At 33.0% G+C, this 25593-nt stretch overlaps 1 protein-coding gene across 2 annotated transcripts; it reads left to right on the top strand.

Moving 5' to 3' along the window:
* The first annotated feature begins 12159 nt into the window (after nt 1-12159).
* LOC133303936 (pectin acetylesterase 8-like) lies at nt 12160-19400 on the top strand. 2 transcript variants are annotated; one of them, XM_061503912.1, is made up of 16 exons: nt 12160-13386; nt 13511-13593; nt 13851-13980; nt 14066-14145; nt 14271-14357; nt 14433-14557; nt 14650-14710; nt 14865-14918; nt 15004-15081; nt 15483-15588; nt 15860-16005; nt 16098-16220; nt 16520-16591; nt 17422-17490; nt 17591-17652; nt 18127-19400. In XM_061503912.1, exons 1-15 carry the CDS (start codon nt 13251-13253, stop codon nt 17600-17602), a joined length of 1362 nt encoding a protein of 453 aa, XP_061359896.1. In that variant the 5' UTR covers nt 12160-13250; the 3' UTR covers nt 17603-17652; nt 18127-19400. The 2 variants fall into 2 exon arrangements, with proteins under 2 accessions (XP_061359896.1, XP_061359897.1); XM_061503913.1 differs by having other exon boundaries at nt 13511-13577.
* Nucleotides 19401-25593: the final 6193 nt, after the last annotated feature.

Raw genomic sequence — 25593 nt, forward strand, 5'->3', positions numbered from 1 at the left:
AGAATAAAAGATCATCGCGGCGAATTCTTTTCATTCTTATCTATAATTGTATTAACCAACAAAAGCAATAAATTAATTTGATGCTTGATGGGAACCACACCAATTATCATAAGCACATCTCCTCTTTGATGTTAACATACAGTTTGCTTCCGGTTAAGATGATCGATTAGAAGCAATAACATGAAAGGTGCAGTTGTTGGCTTCCTCAATAGTTCTGTTAGTTAAAATATCAACACATTAAGTAATGACGTTAACTCTCCAAGTACTGTTAGGCTTACCATCCTCATTAATAAATGACGCATTATTGTGGTTTGGTTTCTGGCCAACTTTCCCTGAAATGCTTCAGACTTTATCCAAATAAGTCCTTTTCAGATTTTCCTTTTCACTTTCTGAACTTCCAGTTGTTCTATATTAATTAAATTTCGGCATCACATGCTCCATGCAATGCACTTAAACTTTTTCAACTGCCATTATATTCTCGCGTATACATATATGGGTTGCCTTAATTTGTTTTATTTAATTACCTGTTCGGTTTAGCCAAATTATTAAAATTAATTGTTGTATGAGGGATTCTCAAGAGGAATTAAAACTGTATTAAAATAGTAATTGATGAGTGGATATATTGTACAATTCTACCATGAGTAAATATTTGGTACCCTCCTATAATAAATAGTTATTTACTAAAAATAGAAATAAGTGAAACCTATATATATATATATATATATATATATATATATATATATATATATATGTATGTATGTATTAACCATAAAAAAATTAAATAAAAATTAAAGTAAGTTATATAAATCAACTTAGGATTGCTCGATATTGTAAAGCAAATTCTACTCTAAAATGTTTTCTATTATCTCCCTGTTTTGTTAACTTCACCGGTTGTTCACTTGTCAAAATGAGACAAAGGCAAGGTAATGATTTCATCATAACTTCATTTATATATGGCTGATTTTATATGGAGAACAAACACGAGCATCAGACACATATAATGCATTATTATATTTATTGACTTTAGGTATTTATTTAATAGGGAATGTTAGCATATGGGGAAGGGAGAATGCCTTCTGTCATTTGAGTTCTTTACATTTATTTAATATATTCATTGTTTTTATAATTTTGATTCGGGTACGGTAGGTCAAATGTTTTTTTCCAAATTATTTGTCTAAATTTGAATTTTTAACCTTATTCTTATAGTGGAAAACTAAATTATGGTATTTCATTAATGAAAAAGTAATGAATACTTATACTGTGTACCTTTCACAAGAAAAAGAGAGGGAAATGCTTACTTGGCACAAGCAAACAAAAAATAACTAATCATAATTGCAATGAGTAATAGAAAGGAAAAACAGAAAAACTACTTTTGTACACTAAACTACACACGTAACGATTCAGATTGAATCCCATCCCCCCTTGAAGTTGGATTGTGAATGTCATAAGGACCCAATTTGGACATAAAATCATGAAACACAATTGGATGAAGTGCTTTAGTAAAGGAGTTAGCAAGTTGTTGTGTAGTAGAAATTGGAAATAACCTAAGTAACCTGGAAACAATCTTCTCTCCAATGATATGACAATCGAGTTCAATATATTTGCTTCGTTCGTGAAAAGATGGATTGTGAGCTAAGCAAATGGTTGCATGATTATCACAATAGACCATGGCAGGAGCAGAAATCGAAACACGGAGATCATGGAGAAGATAAGTAAGTCATTATATCTTACATTGTAACATGGCTATGGCACGGTACTCAACCTCTGTTGAAGAGCGGCTGATAGTATTATGCTTCTTAGACTTCCAGGAGATTAAAGAGGAGTCAAGGAAACTGCAGAAACTGGTTGTGGATTTTCTGGTGTCAGGGCATGTATCCCAATCGGCATTAGTGAACCCAGAAAGGACTAAGTTGTTCTGCGTGGGAAAAAATGACATTTTCCTGGACATCCTTTTAAGTAACGCAAAACTCTACAAGCGGCATCAAAGTGAGGTTGCATACGATTAGCGACAAACTAGCTAAGTTGTTGAACTACAAAAGATATATCAGGTCTAGTGTTGGTGAGGTACAACAGCCTTCCCACTAGTCATCGATATATAGCTGGATAAGAAAGAGGTCGTTCTCCTTAGTTCTGCAATGAACGGAGAGTTGGTTCTATAGGGGTAGAAGCACACTTGGCTCCAAGTAGTCCACTATCAGACAACAGCTCCAACACATATTTCCTCTAATTGAGAACCAGACCCTATTGAGATCGAGCCACTTCGAACCCTACAAAGGTGGCTGAGAAGTTACAATGAAAGTCTTCAAGAAACTTGGGTCGTGCTTTTAGCCTATTGGAACGCCTAAGAGAAGAAGGAGAAGGACTCAAGGGCATTGAGGTTGGTAAGGAAACATTTTGTTGACCTGATGAATCGAATAAGATAGCATCAACATTCTATTGACCTGATGAATCGGATAAGATAGCATCTGAACCTTGACTTAGATGCTCAAGTGGCAGCATTTCGTGAAAATTCTCTGAATCACCTCCAAGTGGCCAAGGTGCATGTCACAACATTTGCTTTCCAAAAAAAGGAAAACAATGCTCATAAAACACAACATTCCTTGAAAGGAAAATTTGATTGGACATTAAATCAAAGAGAACATAGCCCTTCACTCCATCTTTGTGGCCAATGTAAACACATTTCCTGGCTCATGGATCGAATTTTAAACATCCAACAGTAATAGTAAAGGCATATGCTAGGCATCCGAATGCCTTAAATGAACAAGAATGAGTGGCTTGTAGTAATAAGTTTGAAAGATGACTTGTGCAAAGTTGGTGTGCTCAAATGATTAATAAAGTGTATGGCATGAACCACACAATACCTTCATAGCCCTTGAGAGAGTTTGCTTGGGAAGAAGAGGGCTCTGGCCACATTGAGGATGTGTTGATGCTTTCTCTCTAGAATGCCATTATGTTCAAGAGTCTCAATACATGAAGTCTGATGGACAATTCATTTTGCTACAAAAAACTCAATCATTAAGAATTCCGATCCATTGTCACTGTGGAAGGCTTGAACAGTAACAGCAAATTGGTTTTCTACAAGTGTAACATATGCTCGTAAATGATTTTTCACTTCAAACTTTGATTTCATGAGGATTCCTCAAGTAAATTGGGTATGATTATAATATTCCTAACCCAAGTATTTAGGAAATTGCATGTGATTAAATAATTAATCATGTATTATTGGGGTTGAATTAGGTAAAATATCTAATTAATGAGTTAAAGGCACTTTTGAGATAAAAAGTGCAGTTAGTGAGAATTAAAGGGTAGAAATATAGGTAGATAAAAGTACTCAAAATATAAAAATAAAGTTAGAAATATGACCATACAAATATTCTAGTTCATTGGATAAGGTTTAGTGGTGAATGGAGGTGAATAAATAGATAAGCTTATACCCAGTTAAAATAACTTAACATATATAAGTTGAAAACTTAGCCCCACTTTCCTCATTTCTTCTTCTTCCACGATGTGAAACAGAGGGAGGGAGAAAGATTGAAACCATTTGAGGAGCAAACCCTAACTCCCTTGATTCTCAACCAAATCTATCCGTTCCAAAGCCAAAAACATAGAGAATCTTCACATCATTCCAAGTCCTAGCTTAGTTTTGAGTGAGAAGTATTGTGGAGTGAGATATCTTTCTCCCAAGAATTCGACCCACTTGGTGATTTGAGGAGTTTAATGGCATTTTCTTCCATGAGAGCTTAGGATAACACCATTCCTTGGTTGTGTGATGCTTTAGGGTAAGTTTTCACTTCTCAAACCTTATTTCCATGGTGATTGCATGAGGTTAAAGATGATGAATAGTGATTTTGTGAGTTTGATGAGTTTGAGTTAGATTGATGCTAAATTCCTTTGTAAATGTTATTAGGAATGATAATTAAACGGTGGAAATGAACTTAGATTGTCGTTTGGTTATGGTTCAATATTTTGGAAAAATTCATGCTTGAAATGTTGAGTTTCTTGCATTGTTGAGCCATGGCTTGGATTGATTGTGTTAATGGTGTCCATTGTGTTGGTAGGATTGAAGCAAGCGGACCCACATTGAGTGATCAAGCATTGGTGGAATCCAAGGAGCTTGATTAGGCTAGTTGTTTGGTAAGTTCATAAGCTTGTTAATGGTGCATGAATTTTCTATGTTGTGGATGAATATAGAGGTATTCATTGATGTATGTTGATTGATTTCACACTCTTGAATAGGGTGTATTGGTGATTGGAAGAAATTGTCAAGTGGACATACCAAGAAAGGTTGATGTGGATAAGTGAGCTAGAAAAAAGCTTGCAAAAGAGATGGAATATCAAGAGGTAAACCTTTGGATCTTGGAGGTTAATCCTTCTTGTTGTTCCACCATTGCTTTTATGGAAGTAATGGTTAATGAATGGATGATTGAATGGTAATGTTAGTATTATGGTATGTTTGCTTTCATAAGTATTGTTGTGTCATTGGAGAAAGGGCCAATGGACAAGCACTGGGGCTAGGTTGTATGCTTAGTGGAAAGGACTAAGATGCAACTGAAGCGTGTGTGATGATTTGATTGTTTAATTCTTTGGCCATTTGAATGCACGAGTATGCTATAATTAAATCATTACTGTTATTGCCTCTAGATATATAATGTAGCTCATGTCATGTGAATACTAACCCTTCATATAAGAAGTGAACTATGGGGTTGGAGGAATTCTCCAAGAACCCTGGGTTTATTGAGTTTCATCTCACCCCGTTTGGGGAATGCTATTTCAGGTACTAGCATGGATGATGTGGGACGAGGCAAGAAGCCTGAGTAGATGGCACATGATAGCTTGTCATTTTGGGACCACATATCCATTAGGATTGTTATATACATATATATATATATATATGTCATTTACATGGCCATATGATGTATTTTGGAGGACTTAGTGCATGATCATTGTAATAGTAAATGGTATGTTGTATATGGTTAATTGCTTTGATCATGTTCATTTTGGTAGCTAAGTCCTTTCGGCATGTATATGAGATTTGAAGAACATTGATGTAATTGAGACTTCAATACATTGATGAATATGAAGTTATGTTTACTGTTTTGATTTGCATGACGAATTGGTAAAGTGTGTATGGGATGTAGGTGCCACATGGTGTGTGAACATGGTTGGTTTTTCCTTGTCAATTAGGTGTGATAACCTTTGAAGAATGAAAGGGGAATGAAGTCCCTCCAAGAAACTCACCAAAAACAAGGGAGACCAAGTCTGTCCCAAGTGTAGGACGCTCAAGCGTTGATTTGGGCACTCAAGCGCGCTATATTTGCAAAACCAAGTGAAATTCTCTGCCTCTGGGCGCTCAAGCGCATTTATACATGCCCAAACACGTTGAAAATCCTGAAGATGGCAAAATTCGCCTGACTTTGGACGCTCGAGCGCGTATCCCGAAAACAACATGAACATAGTTCTCAAATCAAAAGGTGAAAGAGAGACAGAAGTGTTGAGATTAAAAGACAATTTTCTTTGTCTTGCCAAATGGCATACATCACATGGATCATCTATGTTTTTGCATTTTATGAAAGGATGTTGAAGCATCATAGCTTTTATTACAGGCTTTGAGCAATAGCCTAACTACAAGTGCCATATATTAGTGGCACATGAATTTATTACCAAGCTATTACTAAGGGATTGAGCTACTGGTTTTATACAAGTCATTTCTTTGTTTCCCTTCATCAAAGATTCTTCAAGTCCGCAAACTTGTGTGAGAATGTATAAAGCTCTCTCGATCTCAGTAGAACCAATCATTGCCATGAAACCCCTCTATCGAATGAACAGTTTGATTTTGAAATATCATATCACAGTTAGACTATTGTACTAGTCTATTCACTGATATCAGATTAACCGAGAACTCCTTCACATACAACACATTCATCAGTGTCAATGATTGTGAAATATTAACTCTGCCAAAATAATAGGAATACACCTTATCTCTATTAGGTAAGGAAATATCTTTTGGATCAATCTTTCGAACTGAAGATAAGCTTGTGAAACATGAGTGATATGGTCAATTGCTCCCGTATCTAAAATCCACTGAATAAAATAATTACCTGATGAAGATTCAGGTATTTCAGCCTTTACATTGAGTGCACTGGTATGTACGTAGTTGTTTGCATGTTGAGTTGAAGTCTGCTACATTGAATTATGTATCATCTCCAAGATCGTTTGGTGGACTCTCTATGAAGCTAAATCCACTTTCATGATTAGCTGTTGCAGTTGAATCAAGTTGCTCACAGACAATGGATGCATCACTAGTTGTGTGAGTTGGATTTTGCTGCTTGTATCCAGGAGGATAACCATGCTTCTCAAATCAAGTTTCCACAATGTGACTGGTTTTGCCACAATATGTGCAAAGTCTGGAAGATCTATCACATCCAGAAAATCCACAAACTCTTCCACGTGAATTAGAACGTCCTCATCTAGTCATCTTGTATGTGACTGATTTGCAGAGTTAAAAAAAATCCTTGGAGTTTCGTTAGCAGTAGAGAAATTACCTTCTAACTGCAGTTGCCTTTCTTGTTGAGTCTCAAGAGAGAAAACACGATTCATAACTGGTAAAAGATCCATTAGCATGATTTGTGATCTCACATGTGAGAACTAATCACTGAGTCCCTTCAAGAACCGAATTGAATAATCTCTCTCATGAACTTTCTTTATCTGAGGCGAGATTGAGCAACAAGGACGTAGGCATCTGCACATTGGACTAGGTTGAAGAGCTTCCAGTTCATCCCAGAGTATTTTGAGCTAGGTGTAGAAGTCAGAGATTGAATTTTTTCCTTAATGCAAGCGATGGACCTCATCTTATGGATCTAAGATTCTGAAAATGCCAGCCTGCGAAAATCTCTCCTTCGAGTTGTTCCATACATCAGATGCACTATCCATCCATAGGATTGATTGAGAAATTGACTCGGTTATTGAGCGATGCAACCAAGAAATTACGATGGTATTGCATCTCTCCCAAGCCCGTATTTAGAGTCCAAAATCTCTGGTGCTGAGATCATTCCATTAACAAAAGTGATCTTGTTCTTTGAAATTAAAGCCATCTTCATGGCTCTACCCTAGCCATGGTAATTCTTCCCATTTATAAGGTTTGAAGCCAATACAAGCGATGGATTCTCACTTGGATGGAGGAAATAAGGACTTGCAGGATCTGAAATATCAAGAACTCTAACTGCATTTGCAGTGTTGCTCGTGGATGAGCCACCAATCGGAGCAAGATTTTTCGAAGGTTCTTGAATTAGAACAGAACTCTTATTCACCATGTTTCAAATATCAATGAGCTTGCAAACAGAAGAAAGCTTTATAAGGAGTAAAAATCAAGTGAAGAAATAAAGAAGACGAACAAGAATTGGTGAATATCAGAGCTCCGTGAAAAACTCTAATACCATCTTACAGTGGAAAACTAAATTTTGATATTTCATTAATGAATAATTTACAAACTCAGGTACTTATACTGTGTACCTTTCACAATGAAAAGAAAGGGAAATGCTTACGTGGCACAAGCAAACAAAAACTAATCCTAATTGCAAAATTGAGTAACAGAAAGAAAAAACAGAAAACTACTTTTTGTACACTAAACTACACACGTGACAATTCAGATTGAATCTCATCACTTATATTCAAATAGTCATTTTTAATTACTGATACCGACATTCAATGTTGAACTGACACCGACACAGGACACAAACGACATTCCAACACATTAGTTCTAAAAAATTATTAGATTTCAACACGTTAGGACATGTTTTGATATTAAATAATATTTTTAATTTATGTAATATATATTATATTTAATATTCAATAATTTAATACAAAAAAATGAAACTAAACTTATAATACCTATCAATTTTGCAAAGAAACATAATTAGTAAAAATTTACTATTATATTTTCATTTTTATTTTTTACTATATCAATTTGGTAAAACATCAATTAATTTTTTCATGATATATAATAAAAATTCAAATATTATAGATATCGAAACATATCAGAGTATCGGGGAGTATCATATACAACACTTCAAATTTTTTGAAGTGTCGGTGTAACACAGTCGACATTATATTATGTTGTTGGGAGATGTTATACTTATTACTGAAATATTTTACAACTCTTACTACTAAATCAATCACCGTTGATTTCCGTCAATTTAACAGTTATAATTTATTGGGTACACTTATTAATTAATTATTAATTTCTAATAAATTATAATTGTTAGATTGACGAAAATCAATAATTATTAATTTAATAATAAGAGTTTTAAAACATTTCAGTAGTAAGTATAATCACCTCCTATGTTGTTATATGAAAATTTTGTATCTATTTTTTCCTAGACATTAAAAAACCACGCTTCTTTAAATTTTTTTAAGATTTTCTAAAAGAATAAAACACAAATTGTTTCAGATAATTACATGAAAATGAAAATTTAACAAGCATGATAAATTCTTTTTATAAAAAAGTACTTTTAGATTTGGCGGGGGTTGGCGCCTTTCGACTTTACGGTTCAAAGGTTATTGGATGACAACTTTGACCTAAATACTATAATGGAAATAACCACCAATAGGTAGTGTTTAGTAAAATAGTGATAAAATAAATGTGGCAATTAAGAAATCACCGTCAATCGCGTGCCAGTTGTAGGTGCACTACCCTCGACTTTCAATAACAATCACAAACTCCTGCTACATCAACTTTCCAACCCAATCATGGGATTCACAGTCTTCACGGTTCCATGGTCGACAAAACTAGGGTATAGCCGGTACCAGTCTACTCGTCATGCACTCTGTCTAATACTATGTAATGTCATTGACAATATTGGAAAAATAATAATATAATTAAAAAAGTAATTATATAACAACAATAATAAAAAATAAGTATATTTAAATAAATTATTTTATTAAGATACTCAAATATCTTATTTTATTTATTAAAAATACCAAAAGATAGATTAAAAAATAAATAAATTTTGACAAAATAATTTTCTATACCAATAAATAGTTTGAAACGGCGTGATCAATTAGGCTATAAGATCTACAAACGATTGCAAGGGGAATTTGATTTTATTAAAAAGTATAAGTTATTGTTTGATTAGTTTTTTAGTATTATTATCATGCTTTATTTGTGTCGAAGAATCATATGTCTTATTGATTGAGAGATATAAAACATGATTACAATAATTATATAGATACCAAATAATTTGAATTAGCTAAAAGTTAGGTTATAATTTTAATTAATTAATTAATTAATTTCAACCATTATGATTTACTAATCAAATCTTATTCAATGCAATTACTGTAATCCTTATGAGTTGCTTATCAAATCATGTTAATTAATGTCTAAACAAATCCTATCGCATGTCTTAATATCATGCAATATCAAATCAAGTATATATGGAATATTATTGATGGAATATTATTAATTTTTTTTTTTGTAAATAAAGAGGGGCCAAGCCCCAAAATAAAAGAAAATTACAGCTTAGTAATTAACTATCAAGCTAGACATATTTATAGCATTAGTATCTAAAAGATCCATCATCAACTGAGGAGGGGGTTCCAAACAAATTTAAATGGAATATATATGATGGAATTTTATTGATTTGATTCACACACACACAGATATATATATATATATATATATATATATATATATAAAAGATAGGATCATTTGATACGGGTGTCAAACTTTAAAATTTGAAATCATATCCTAACCGTGGATTTTCGCCAGTCAACGATTATCATTTATTGAGAATTAATAATTAATTAACGAATTTTATTGAAAAAATTATAACCGTTGATTAGCGAAAATCAACGATTAGAATTTTGTGTCAAATTTTAAAGCTTGACACCGTTGTCAAAGGATCTGCCCATATGTATATATATGAAGAAAAATCTAATGTTACTTTGGACAACATTGTTTAATGTTCACCGAAACGACGTTATTTTAGAGTTGAAAAATTAAAATGATAACGACTATTATAACTCTAAAATAAATTAAAATTACAAACACACATACATATATATATTGTTACCTATTGATATATCAAATTCATGTGCACATATTGAGTCTTTGATATAGATGCTATCTATTGATAAAAACGAATGCATGCCGAAATGTCTCCTAATAAAGAAATCAGACTTTTTGAGTCAACGAAACATCATACATTTTTACCTTTATTTAACAAAGAGAGTCGTAGAACATTATCACAATGATAGTTTTTTCAGAGAAGGAGGCACATGTAATTCCGGCAAATCAACACCTAAAATCCTGGTTGGTGTTTTTCCCCAACAGTAAAATTAAGGAGGGCGTGGCTCAGCTCAAAGAGAAAGAAGAATCTGAAACAAATTACACCTTGTGACCTATACATTTAAGGCACCGTATATGATTGTTAGGCCACAACTCGATAGGTCACAACTCGATAATAAAAAGGGACATGCCACATGAAACTATAAACTTCGAGTTTTTAAAAAATAAATATTTTGTTGATCTCAAAATAATTAAGCATTGAGTACACATGCTTGTTTTAATTTTTTATATATTTTTTTCATCTCATATACATGTTCAACAACTAACATTATGAGATAGCACAACCCCAATATAAAATCTTAGACTGAAACCAGTGTCAGACCTGTATTAGTGCAAGTGTATGCGAGTGCACACATAATTTTTTTTGAGAAAAAAGAATAAAATATATAAAATATATTTTGGATCATCAACAAAAATTACAGGACTCAATTTAATCTCTTAAAAAAAAGTCGACTCGTGATCCCTTTAAATTTTAAAATAGACCCATGTTAGTCCTTTTGAGGGATTAATGTGAGTCCTTTTGAATTTTTTTTTTGGACATTCAGATACCATAATTTTGATTATCTGAGTCTATTTTTGAATTACGAGGGATTACGAGTAGACTCATTTTTCCCTAAGAAATTAAATTGAGACCCGTAATTTTTGTTAAGGACCCAAAATGTTCTATTGTAACAGTTTAATTGACTTTTGATTACTTTTTTTATATTAAGTAAGTTTTTTTTCTTTTTTTTTGTATATATTCTTTTGTATTTTAATATATTTTAAATTTTCTTTATTTTTTTTTCTTTTATTCTTTTATTTTAAGTGTGCAGATATTAAAAAAAATTCTAGATCCGCTATTAACTGAAACTATTGCTCAAGAGATAATTCAAAATCATAAGGTCTCATTTCATTGCTCCTAACATAAATAATTAATTGACTTTACACTTCTCATTTATATGATAAATATCTTCTTATACCATTAGAAAAAAAAAGAGTCTGTAAAAATTGAAAAATATGTAGGAAATTTTTTTCTTTGCATGAAAAGTTGATGGCCCATAATTAATTCAATGAAGAATGCTTTCAAATTCAAATTGCAAAAAGTTTCAGCTTTTTGTTAAAAGAGAAAAAAAAAAAAAAATCAAATGGAAGGTTGCGCGAGCTCAGGGACATACCTCATGGGATAATAGCTCCAAAGTGGGCTTTCAACTTTTATTTAGTCGGCGCAAAGATTGCACATTCGAAGCACTCATCGATGTGGGAAAGCGTAAGATTCGATGCAGGCAACATTAGTTCCCCACTTTTAACTTTTTGTCAACGACATTCGGGTCGGATCCTGCCCAAAAAACCGAGCCCCACACAGCATCAATCTTGTTATTTGCAAATTTTATTTTATAGTAATTAACAATTTAATAGTACTTTTCTTGAACAGTACGCGGCACTCTTGTTTTTTTCCCACGCATATCTTATCAGGTATTACTGGATTAGTGTTCAATATAAGTATTAATTTTCATAATATATATTTAAAAATATAATTAGAAATAAATTTGATATCTTAATTTGCTTTATTTTTTATATGTGAATATCTGAAGAGATTTCTCCATTAAAGATTTACAATTATTAATTATAAAAATAGAAAATATATTGAAAATTTTAGGAAACAAATTATAATTAATTAAGAATCAAATCAGGAATAATAAGACCTATGTTTTCAACTAAAAAAAAGCTACAGATAACACTTTTTTTTTTGTCACTATTGTGTTCTAATCTGTATCAAATAAAATACACATTGTTTTTGGTGTGGTTTTTGTGTACATGACTGTCGGTTCTTGGGTTCTCTGCCCAAACTGAAAAGGTTTGAACTCTTTCGCTTTCACGGGAGAGACAACGCAGTTCCTTAACATAAACTGAAAAATTAAGACCCAATTCTCCCTCCAAACACTCTTAACCATTTTCCTCTCAACCTTGCCACACAAACAGACTTGTTAACCATTGCTAGTTACATTGTGTTTCCTTGTTTAACCATTCTATTAAGCCATCATCTCCAACTGTTTTTCATTAGCAAACTGGTTTGCCAAACACATTGAGCACTTTCCACTCCATTCTCCTCTTCATGTACAGCTACAGAGATTCATTGGCATCCATTATGCACATAATGTTTTTGGTGTTTTTATTTTTTTATTTTTTTCAGCTCTGATCATCTGTCAGTTTGTGGGGTTGGGATGAAGTTTCTATTTTTAGCGTTAGAATCTGGGATTAGTAATTGGATTGGAATGAAATCAATTATCCATTTTGTTCTACTTATGGGAAATGTGTGCAGTGCAGGTTGATTTCTTGGCTTTTTTCGTGTTGTATTCTGATAACTGATATTCATATATGGAAACGCAAGTTTGAAGATTTTCAATTGTAGGAACCAATGGGGTATTGGGGTTAGCTTGATTATAGTAAAATCTGCAGTTATATAAAAGGTTTTGTTTTCTGGGCTTAGACTACTGTATTTGTTGATTGGGTTGAGTTTTCAGGCACCCTATGTTCTATGGATGAAGCAATTCACTGATTCTAAGATCATAATATTAAGTTCAGATATTTCCCTGTAATTTAGCCAAAAGATGACTTTTACCTTGTTCATACATAAATCGTAAATTCTTGTAACTCCTCTGGGTTGTTACTTTTATATAAAATCAAAATGGTTGGTTCTTTGATTTCTGAAATGAGAAGAACAAAATAGATATTTTATTGGTAAACGGTAGGTCGAAAAGAAAATGAGTTGGAAAGATGAAATGGATAATTCCTCAATTAATCAATGGAAGGGTTTTTTTTTAATCATGTATTCTTATTGCCTACTCACTAGGATTTATCGTGATACTTCTACATAAGGTACTCTGTTTTCGTTATTCTCCATTCATAGTTTTATCATTTTTTTTATTTGATGAATTTGTGCAGAATGGAAAGCAAAAGAAGAGGCCAATGGTTAAACCTTGTAGTATGTGCACTGCTATTGCTGAAGGCAGAAGCTGTTTATGTACCAATCACTTATGTCCAGAACGCGGTAACAAAAGGAGCCGGTTAGGAATTTTTGCTCTTTCAGTTCATAGTTAACTTTATCAATTTTTGCTCTTCATCTCATGTTTACTATTTTTGTTAATGTTTATAACAATTGGGAAATTGAAATTTAAAATATTTTTGCAGTTTGTTTGGATGGGAGTCCTGCGGCTTACCATTTAGATAAGGGATTTGGAGCAGGGATTAAAAATTGGTTAGTTCAATTTGAGGTGTGTCCCTTTCTACAAACTTACATGAAGACTGAAAAGTCTTTGCCAAATACCAACTCAATAAAACATTGCTTTCACTCTTTATTTAACTCTATTTATTTCTTTAACGTGTGTGAGTAAAACTATTGCTATGTTATACTTTCAATTCCATAAGTAGTAGGATTTTCCAAATGTTTTTCTCTCTGTTGGAACTTGCAACTTCATCGAAAGTTCTCTTTTATTGGTAATGCACTTTGATTCTATTTCATTTCTTTTAGGGAGGAGGATGGTGCAACAATATGACTACTTGCCTTTCTCGCAAGTACACTCGTTTAGGTTCATCTAAGCAAATGGCCGAGCAAATTGCCTTTTCAGGAATTTTAAGTAACAAGCAACAGTTTAATCCAGGTATTCCCTTCTTGTTAATAGATCTTGTTATTCCTTATGAATCCAACATTTTGTTCAACTTTATAATGAACGTTGTGAATTCCAGATTTCTATAATTGGAATAGAATCAAGGTTAGGTATTGTGATGGGGCATCATTTACTGGTGATATGGAAGCAGTCAATCCAGTAAGTTTTACCAAATTCAAAGGAATTTTGATATCTAAATTTCAAGGAAGATATTAGTCATGGATAAATTTTTTTTCCTATTTTTTCCTTCTGATGAAATTCTAATAAAATGATGTGTAAATCAGGCAACTAAGTTGCACTTCAGAGGAGCAAGGATTTTTGCTGCTCTCATGGAGGATTTACTAGCAAAAGGAATGAAAAATGCTCAAAATGTATGAGACATTAATGATTTGTCACTCTTTTTATTGGTTTTTTTTTTCCTTCTCTCACCGAACTTGTAACTACAGGCTATTATCTCTGGATGTTCAGCTGGAGGATTGACTTCAATACTGCATTGTGATCGCTTTCGAGCTCTATTACCTGCAGGAGCTAAAGTAAAATGCCTCTCAGATGCTGGTTACTTTATCAATGCGTAAGCCCCTTAATATTCTTAATACTTAGCCTTTTCCTGAATTTTTAGATTTCCTTAGATCTTTTTAAGATTCATTATGTTAATGTTAACAGAAAGGATGTCTCAGGAGAACAACACATTGAACAGTACTTCAGTCAAATTGTTACCACACATGTATGTACATTCCTTTCTCTCTATCATTTTCCACTTTATACAAAAAAGGTGCCACTAATTTTTCCCACTTTTCATGTGGAAGATACTTTCTGAAGCAGTTGTTCAAGGGAGATCTAAAATGTTCAAGTTTGTTTTTTTCTTCTTCTTTTTTTAGGGCTCTGCTAGGAATTTGCCACAATCATGCACTTCAAGACTCAGCCCAGGCCTGGTAAGTTTATAAATTATAGTTTTTGTCTTTCTACAATTCCTTCTGTGGTGTTACTGACACTTCTGATTTCTGAACAATCTTGTAGTGCTTTTTCCCACAATATTTGGTATCACAAATCACTACACCAATCTTCTTTGTAAATGCAGCATACGACTCATGGCAGGTCAGATTATTCTGTTGCTCAAGAAACTTCAATTTATTTGCAGATTGGTGTTCCTTATTTAATATATTGGTCCCGCTAGACCTAAGATACTAACCTGGAATACAAAGTGTGAAAATAAAAAACTTCTTGATGAGAAAATTGTATATGCAAAATCAATTGGGATAATATCAGAAATTGGCCAAAGATTATTCTGCATACTTTTTTTTCTTAATATTTCCTGATTCAGTATGAACTTTATTCCCTCTTCCCCCAAGATAAAAACCTCCATATATGATAAATGGTTCTGGATAACTCATCTTCATAAATGTATTTGTCATTTGATGTTTTTGCTACTAGCTCTTAATAACTGGACAGATCCTTCTAGTATTTTCCTTGAACCTCAAGTTATTGCTTTGATTCAGATTAAGAACATTTTGGCACCGGGTGTTGCTGATCCTCATGGCAACTGGCATAGCTGCAAGCTTGACATAAGCAACTGCTCACCTAATCAACTCGGTCTAATGCAAGGTGAATATTCTGATCTCTTAATAATTTCTCATGGAAATATGCTGAAACCTAAACCCAAGGAAGTTTGCTTAGTTTGTAATCACCTTTAGAATGCTGTCTATTATTTGACATGCCTCTTGTCAATAATTGTTTATATCCATTGAAAATATTGGCATGAGAAAAACAGGCTACTGGGATTATATGTATGTATGTAGTTATATTCTTCTGAAATTTGGTGAAAGCTTTAGGGGCCTGTGTAGTTCCTGACTTTTATGCATGAGTTGATTTCCAGGCTTCAGGACAGAATTCTTAAGGGCATTGACTGTGCTAGGAAACTCTCCAATTAATGGAATGTTTATAGACTCTTGCTATGCACACTGCCAAACTGAAATGCAGGAAACATGGTTCAGAAGTGACTCTCCGCAGCTAGCCCACACAGTAAGAGGCTTAATTTTTTATTTTGTTTTTAATTTTCTTTCCTTCATATCCAGCTGAATAGCTAGCTGACTTGTCTGCATATCATTCTGCAGACAATTGCAAAGGCTGTAGCAGATTGGTTTTATGAAAGAAGGCCTTTCCATCATATAGATTGCCCTTACCCTTGCAATCCAAGTTGTCCCATCCCCATTATTGATCCACAAGACCACCCAGGAGTATAGATTCGTTTCATCAAAATTCGTACATATATATATATATTCTTTATCATTCTTATAAAACCACATTTATTGGTTAACTATTGATTGAATCATTGAACAAGAGAAAAAAAAAATATGATTTATGATTTTATCAAGCAATCAAAATAAGGCCGCCACTGCCCTGAACTTGTGTGCTGGGCGCTCTCCATCATCATTGTTTAATGTCACATTTGCTATATTCTTAATAAAAATTATTATATTCTTTGCTGATGCTACTACATGTTGTATAAGAGCTTTATATGTTGTGTGGATGTTAGAAAAACATGACCACCAAAGGAACGTCGGATGCATCAGCTAGAAAGCCCAGTTTTCCAAAACTATCAAACAAGGTGAGCTAAGTTGCAGTATTCTGCAATGAAGTCAAAATTTGAAGTGAAATTTCATGCTTCTGTTTATGTGCCTGACATTTCAGAATCAGAACGTTCCTAACACAAAAACCAGTTTGATTCCAAATATGATCAACTTTTGCATTGCATCCAACTTTTTTTTCACAGAATTTACAACGGAAAAAGAATGAGCAAAATTGAAATATAATAGAAATGATGCCAGCAATGCTATAATTTTAATTTTCATATTCGTTTATATTTAAAACTTTATACTATCAATGAACTAATTTTTTTTTTTTTTAAAGAGCTAAACATTAATTGTATTATTAAAATATCTTATTAATTAAAGTATATATGCATCTCATAAGTGAATTCATAAAAATATATCAGTCCTATTTAAACGCGCGCCTTGAGCGATTGCACTGATATCCTTTCTCACCTCTCGAATTCAAGACTTGATTACTGATTAGCAATTCCGCGATCTCCGTCGTCGCTCGCCGCCGTGGCCACCGTCACGAACTGAACTCACCTTCGTCGGAATCGTAGTGTTTGATGGTATGAGTCGTTACGTTGTAACCTGTCTTCGCTTCTATCTCGATTTCGTTTCACTGGGGGCCAAAGTACGAAAACATGTATGTGTGAAACAAAATTTTCCAATAAAACCACACCTAACTGTATCCAGTTGTTGGCTTTTTTTAATTAATTATTTTTCTCACTACTATATGCTCCAAAACATCATGAATTGTGGTTTTGAACTCTGTTTATTTCCAGATAAACTGCATAGAAATTTAAACTTGGATGATTCATTTTTATTTTTATTTTTAACTTATAAGGAACAGTGGATTGAGCTTTTGTGCATTGAACATGGGATCAGCGGGCTTCTATTAACGTTGGTTACTCTGGTAAAACCTAAATGTTTAAAGCAGTTAATCTAATTTTTTTAGTTATTAATTTATATATTATGCAGATGGGTGACATTTATATGGTCCTTTCATCTTATAGGTCATACTATAAAAGCTGATTTGCTGATTAATTATGACCCAACTGGATCATATCTCTGGCGTGTAAGAAGCATTATGTTTTGAGTTTTGAATTGATGTGAATTTTGTTTTATTGCTTTTGCGACATATTTTTGGTATAGTTTCCAAAGCTATTAGTGTCCTGTTACTTCTCATACCTGTTGAATAGTTAATACACAATTCATTCTATGGGACCATATGCGCTCTACTGGTTAGTTTCATTGTGCAGAGCTGCTAAGAAAAATCTATTTTGGGTCTTGTGGCTATTGTAAGAGCATCCAGTTTGTTGTGACGATGTTTTTATCTGAAAGATGTTGTTGGAAAAATGTTTTTACTGCTTTTTGAGAATATACAGGTTTTCTGTGATTTGTTTGAAAATTTTCTTTCTAGTAACGTCAGTGGTTGAATAAGTTGAGGTATTTGTTTTTGAAAATTGGCAAATATTGTCTGCTAAACTTCAGGTTGACTTTGTTGAAGCACTTCTATTGGATTTATGGATTTTTCTTTTTGTTATTTTAGAAATAGTTGATTTATCAATTGGATGCTGGCAGTGCAGAACAAGAAGGAAAAGACAGTCCCGTTGAATTGAAGAACTGTCTTGTCTTCATACAGACTACAATAAACTCCGGACAGAGAGCTTCATAATTGGGTCCAATCAATGTAAGCTTGAACTTAGCTGCAATTACTTGGCCTAAATAATTTTTTGCTGCTTTATTTTGGGGGGAGGGGGTGTTTTGGTTTTACTGTTTTTCCGCTTCTGTTTATATGCCCCTTATTATTAGAAACATTTATTTCTGTGAAGCACGGAAATTGTTCCTGTTTAAATTGCTGAATTTTGAAGAATATACTCTTTAGTTGCTGGGTTCTCCCACATATCTGGGTAAATAGGACTCTAGGAGAGTTGGGCTAGGGTTGTATAAATAGGGGAGCATATATGATTATTTTGATCTTCATGACTGTTTCTGGTTGTACACTGGTGAGGGGTAATAAACTGTAATCTATATGCAAAAGTGAACTGTACATTGCCATCTTACAGTGGTTTAAGATGTTAGCGGAGGAGAGTTGAAAAAGGAATTACCCTTATTGCTTAAGTATAGCTGGCAATCCATGAAAAGGAAAACACATGGTTGTTGGGAGTTTCAAGTTTCAACTAGAAGTTTTCAACTAATATAGGAAACATCTCATAAGTGTGTGTGCGCGTGCTTTAGTGAGGTTATGCATCTGCCAATCCCAATTCCTGTGATTATGGGACACACTTGGTGGATGGTATCAACGTTTAGATTGAAGTAACAATGAATGAGTGTAGACTTGCTTCATCAGTGAATACTAAATCCTATGCTTTCCTACTGGTGAAGAACCAAATAAATCATGAACTGTATTGAACTGTTCAGGAAGAATGTGGATACTCTCATGTGATATGAGATCATTTGAGACAATTTCAGTCATTAATAAACACATCAATAATTATCATTTTCTCTCTCTATCCTTACGTGCTCTCTTTAACCATTATTTGTCTAGGAACGGTTGAGATCCTTTCATATAATCTCATACCACATGAGACTCCTGTTCATTTATCAGTGTGTTTTCTTCAGTGAGATGTTTGATCATTTTTTTTGGTGATATTAACATCAAGTTTAGAAATTTATGATGTTTCTGAATTGTAGAAAGATAGAGAGTTACATGTTGTTCTAGAATTAGATTTGCGGGTAATGCATGCCACACTTTCCGTGCATCACATGTTATTTTAAACGTCCTTGGTGCATAGTAGTTCTCATTTCATTGTTTGACAATGGAAATTTGGGATGGCAGACTTGGTTACGTCAATTTACAGGAATTAGCTTAGTGCAAGGTGCATAAAGGCTATAGCCTGCTGGTGAAGGCGCAATTGTAATGCTCACAGCATAGGAGCATATATCTTGTTGCTCTGCAAGCATATAATTCAGAATTTCTAATTCAGCATGTTAAAGTTTTTCTTTTATTAAATTCTTTTTTTTTTTTTTTAAATATTCCAATTCGATTTGTCGCTTCGCGACTAGTCCGATTCGAGGCGGGTCCAAGATTAAGACTTTAAACCCTTCTTAAAGAAAAATTTCTATTGTGCTACGGTCGCACTATTCATTGAGTGCGACCCACCAATTAAAATGGGAGTGAGAAGATGTCAATTGTACGGATGGAAAGTTAAAAAAACAAAATAATCCAAATGTCAAAAGGTGAATGGAAGTCGTACGTGCGTTGGCTGTATTGAAAAAGCGCTCCTCCCAAAGGTGATACCAAGAAGAATTGAACATATGTTCTCATCCAACCTGTTCAGCTCTTGTATACTAACTGAACTAATATGATTTGTTACTTGTAGTAAATTCTAAACAGGTCATTAGTACAAAAAAAAAATCTTTGCAGGGATACTGCGGTCAAACCACAGCCTTTTCTCTCTAGTGGTGTTGTTGGGAACATAATTTCTAACTGGGGGTGTTCAATGCCACAACGCTTTTTTTTTTTTGTTTAATTAAAAAAAAGGATATAAACCAACCAAATTATGTCACGTGGTGCAATCTGATAAGTTGCACCCCACTAGCAATCCTCAATTAATTGGGGACATTGACCATATTGCCACTCCTTTAATAAAAATTTACCTGATTGTCACTTCTGAAAAAAAGTTTGCCAAAATGCCACGCCTGAATCCCGCTGGTCTGACAAGCGATAATGGACTGAACACGTGTCAGCGTCTGAATGGTCAACCATTATCGTTGGGCTGCCCAGCTAGAATGACAGAATGCTGACACGTGGCAAAAGTACAGACATCCAGAGAATGCCTGTGCTTTTGCCACGTGTCAGTATTCTGTCATTCTAGCTGGGCAGCCCAGCGAGAATGGTTGACCATTCAGACGCTGACACGTGTCCAGTCCATTCCCGCTTGTCGGACCAGCGGGATTCAGGCGTGGCATTTTGACAAATTTTTTTTCAGATTGGCAATCAGGTAAAATTTTGCTTAAAAAGTGACAATATGGTCATTGTCCCAATTAATTGCACTATCAGGCACGATTTGGTTGGTTAATATACTTTTTTTTTTAAAAAAAATTCTCTCTTTTTCTTTATTATGAAATACTCACTTCTCTACATTCATTAATTTCGAATATTAAATATAATCAATTCATATTGATTGCATATATGTTAAAATATTATATTTTTGTTATATATATATTTTTAAAAAATTTCATTAGTATTTCATCAATTAATGGATTTACACAATTCAAGCTAATCTGAAAATAAGTAAGAAACCATAACTGATATTGATTGATGATTATTATTATAATAATTAATAATAATATTGTATTGATTAATAATTTTAATTTTTTAGTGTTTAAAATAGGTGAGTGTAAAGAAGTAAGTAAATATATATATATATATATATATATATATATATATATATATATATATATATATTAAAAAAAGGTACAGACAAATTAGATTCTGTCATGTGGCATAATCTATTGAGTGTTGATAAGGAGCCGGAATTTAGTGCTCCGGGGACACTCTTGAATTGGTGGGACGGAGGAGAAAGAAAGAGGGGAAAGACTGAGGAGAGAGAGAAGAGAAAAAAAATAAAAATAAAAATTTAATCCAAGTGTCATACTCTTAGTGGAGGGATCACCAAAATCTCGTACTATATTAAATTTTCCGTCGATAAGGGAGTTGCGGCACTCATTGTGCTATATGATGCAATTTGATTGGTTCATATTTGTTTTTTATAAATTAAATGAAACAAATTAAAAAGAAAAAAAGAAAAAATTGTCGCAATGGGGTCGGCACATTGAGCACCCTTTGAAAATTATATTCCTAATGATATCAAACAGGAAAAAAGACTATGGTTTCGGATGGGTCAAAGTTCAAACAGCCGGGATACTAGTACATGTAACTCCTCATTTTCTCTCTCTCTTTGCGTACTCATCTTTAGTTCAACAGATATGAAGTTCCATTGCCCGGGGATCTCCTGTTACTGCGGGTGCTTATCAAAGAGCTCGGCAATTACCAATTAGGGGCGGAAAATTCTTTTCAATTGTGTCCATGAAGATCTTTCTGTTGCATATTCTAACCTAAGGGCTGCTGCTTCTTTTTTTATTTGGTTATTTACCATAGAGGGCTACTTCCGTTGGCTCTTTCTATCTGCAAGGTGATAATTTTGAAATTTGAAGCCCACCTTTGAAAAAACAATATAAAAATATCATGACTATTCTTGTGCCTCTTTGGGCTTGCTTAAGTGACAACATATATAATATATTCCATATTTCCATTATCTTTGAAGCTTCTACATGAGTTGTCCACTAAGCATTGTAAAATCTGCATTGAGATCCACTATTATTATATTCATTCATCCACTATTATTAAGGGCACTATTTCGACTGAGAGACATTATTTAGAGTTCGAATATTGATATATTTTTTTGTGGAAGTGAGACTCACTTATTACCGTACCTAATCATTATTGTTACACAAGCAAATCTCAACATGCATCCAACAAATTTTTTTAGTTTTAGAATATGAGTACTTTCTTAAGCTGAGTTCCCATGTTCTTACCTGCTCCCATCCCCACACAAAGTTTCACAGTACTCAGTAAAGAATCTTAAAGTCATATAGATCCACTTTTTCACAGTACTCTATAAAGCTTAACTCTTATCGATACCCCATTGAATTTGACGCAATGCCGGAGAGGGTATCAATGGTTTGAGAATCAAAGACAACTCAGTGTTGTCCATCGGCGTGCAATGGCTACGTGAAAGGTTAAACTTTTAAAATCCTAGCTTTGATGCCTCTTTATTCTTCTTTGCTGTAATGTTTACCTGTCATTGCGGGGTCTTTTTGCAACAACTAACAACCTAAAAGATGGGTATCATATCAAATTGGATACAAATGTTTCCTTCAATATCATAAACTTAACACCACTATAAGTATTTAAAGGTTTTTTTAAAACTAGTTCAAGCTTTCCACGTTATATTATACCTCACATCATATCCATATTTTCAATACTAACTCTGAATCTCTGATCCAACTCTTGGAAGATCCAATAGCAGGTAAAGTCAATGCATTTGATTTTGCCACTTGATTGCGGGATGCGTGTAACTTGAGGCACTAAATAATTAACCTAATGGGATATTTTTCAAATCTCCAATCTTATGCGTTACTTGGTATGCCTTTCCAAAATGGAAAAGAAAAAGGAATGGGTTGGAGATCAAATTCATCACTAATTTGATAATACATAGGAAATGTAAAAGAAAAGAAAAATTAAAAGGTTAAAATTTTAATAAGTCATATTATTTTTTCCATCTTTTTCCTTTTGAAAGAAGATGAAAAGAAGTGAAGTAATTTTTGTAAACTCCACTATATATTCCCATATTATGGTTAAGAAATGGAAAAGTAATTTTAATCATATATTTTATTTGAACATGTTTGAAGTTGTTCATGAGCTTTATGTATATATCGCGGCGGTTTCTTTGGTGTATTCCGATAAAATATTTGCAGAAGCATCTACTCTTAGGGTGTGTTTGGTACAAGAGAAATTTTTTGGTGACCGGGAATCATGATTAATGGGAATTCAGTAGAAATTGAGTTTACTTGGAATCTTACGAAAGAGGTGTTTGGTTCGCCAAAATATTACCGGGAATATTGGGTAAAAATTACTGATTCCATATTTGGTTTAGAATGAAATATGACTTGGAATATGAGGTTATTTTACAAAAATAACCCCAAACTATTTTTACTTTTGTAATTGATAGATTGGGTCTAGATTTTTATGTGTATTGAGGTATTTTTGTCTCAAAATTTATTATTGTGCTTTCCCTTTACTTGGTATTCTGATTGGTATTCCGAATTACCATATTATTTTTGGTAATCTGAATAGTGACTTTTCTTTATAAATCAAATTACCAGTAATCCTTGGATATCCGGGAATCGTAATTTATTCCTTCTACCAAACGTGGTAATTACATTTACCAAAGAAGGATTACCGGTAATCCTCTTCAAAAACCTGAAACAAACACCCCCTTAAGTTAATATATTCTAAATATAGAGTATAAACGATGAGTTTAATATTTCTCAAGATAGAATTATCTTATAAATATATAAAAGTGTACGAGTCGTATGTGGAATTATGTGAGAAAATATAAACTTTATATAATTTTATATTTATATAAGAAATAATTTTATTTTATATAATGTAAGAAACATTAAATTCAATAAGAGACAAATATGCAAAGCCCAATTAGTAAATGTGACGAACTTCTTTGTATAATAGGCAGTTAGCAGGGATGAAAGTTCCCAAAAAAGAGCCTAGGATTTCTCCTATTATGGATAATGGACGTAATTAAGCTTGAGCCAAGTAATACTTCCAGCACATGCATTTATATGCTTTTTACTTACATGAAACAAAATAAAAGAGTACAAGCATTTATTTGAAACACCATTCATTTTCTTTCATATTTTCTTTCCTTATTTGTCTAGTATATTAAACAAAAGTTTTACAACAAAAGATGTTGGGAGATTCATTTATTAAAAAAAGGTAATGAGTTCTAAAAAAAATTAAAAAGATTTTTTTTTGAAAAAGGTAAGACAGGACTTGACCAGCACCCCCTGACCCGTGGCCACGACAAATTGAATGTGATTGTAAGACACGTAGCAGTGGGCGTACGACCAAAGCTAAATTTGAATCCCCCAAACCGTGCCACAGAAGAATGCCACTTTTCTTCATCGTGTCCGAATAAATTTTAGGGATTGATCATTCTTATGGTTTGCTTCAGAATTATTTATGTTTCTTTAGTTTTTTTCTTATCATATATGCTCTTGTGCTTTGTAAAAATAAGAAATCACAAGAGTATATGTGATAAAAAAACATATCCTTTTACAAACCACATGGACATATATGATAAGAAAAAAATCACAGGAACATAAGTGATTCTGAAGTAAACCACATGGGAATTGGTGAAATTTTTCCTAAATTTTAATAGAGAGTATATTAGTATATCAAAATGCAAATTAAATAAATAAATAAATGAATTTTTAAAAATCATAAATATAAGCTACGTTAACAATTTCCAGATATTAATTTATGCAACAGAGAAGGATTAACATAACTCACTTTATAATTCTTAAAAAAGTAAAATAAAACTTTTACATTTTTAATAAAGAGATCAATATTTTTATACTATATAAGATAATTTATATATGAGAAAAATATATCTCCACCAGCTTGAGATAAGTTTATCTTCAGCTATCCTAAAATTACGTCGTTTTATTTATTTATTTTCTTATATTAATTGATTCACCCTGTGAATGATTATGATTCTATTTTTCTCTCTCTTTCTTTATTATCGTTAATCCATCTTTATACAGTTATGGAATAATAGTCAGAGATAAAATTATCTCAAGCAACTTAAGAAACAAGTCCTTTATATATGTATATAAATATGCAAAATTTATGTGCCATCAGAAAAAAAACAAAAAAAAAATATAAGTCTTTGATTCTCGTTATTAATTTTAGAAGAATTTAAAGTCTTATTTTTAACATGAAAAATAATAATCCCTTTAATAAATAAAGGATTCACAAGCACAAAATTTCAAATTTTTATATCTTTTTTATCCTCTCACTTTTCTTACAAAAACAAAAAGCCTGTTTTCCCGTTTCCCTGCGAGTTGCTTTGTCTCATTCACTCAGCTACTCCCATCACCCATCTTCACTTACAAAACTCCTCTTATTTGGATCTTTTTCACATATAACACTGCTTGAGTACATCTCTCTTTAATAACCACAACAATGCAGCTTAACAGTTAACACCGTACAAAAATGCTAGTTTAGTTTGCAATCTCTGCAGATCTGAAATACCTGGGATCTCGAAAAAATCGCATTTTGATTTCTGGGTCTTGCTATTTGGCGTATTGGGTAATCGGAAAAGCATTCGTTTTGCGGATTTTTTTTTTCTGGGGGCATTGTTTGCACAAG

The sequence above is a fragment of the Gastrolobium bilobum genome, unplaced genomic scaffold (genome assembly GCF_033153095.1).
Source record: "Gastrolobium bilobum isolate Gb01-03AN ecotype WA unplaced genomic scaffold, APGP_CSIRO_Gbil_v1 utg15030, whole genome shotgun sequence".
NCBI lineage: Eukaryota > Viridiplantae > Streptophyta > Magnoliopsida > Fabales > Fabaceae > Gastrolobium > Gastrolobium bilobum.

Coding starts and splice junctions, on each gene's coding strand:
- LOC133303936 (XM_061503912.1), top strand. CDS start 13,251: ATGAATTTGTGCAGAATGGAAAGCAAAAGAAGAGGCCAATGGTTAAAC. Junction 13,594..13,850: donor ATTGGTTAGTTCAATTTGAG/GTGTGTCCCTTT, acceptor CATTTCTTTTAG/GGAGGAGGATGGTGCAACAA. Junction 15,589..15,859: donor TCAACTCGGTCTAATGCAAG/GTGAATATTCTG, acceptor GTTGATTTCCAG/GCTTCAGGACAGAATTCTTA.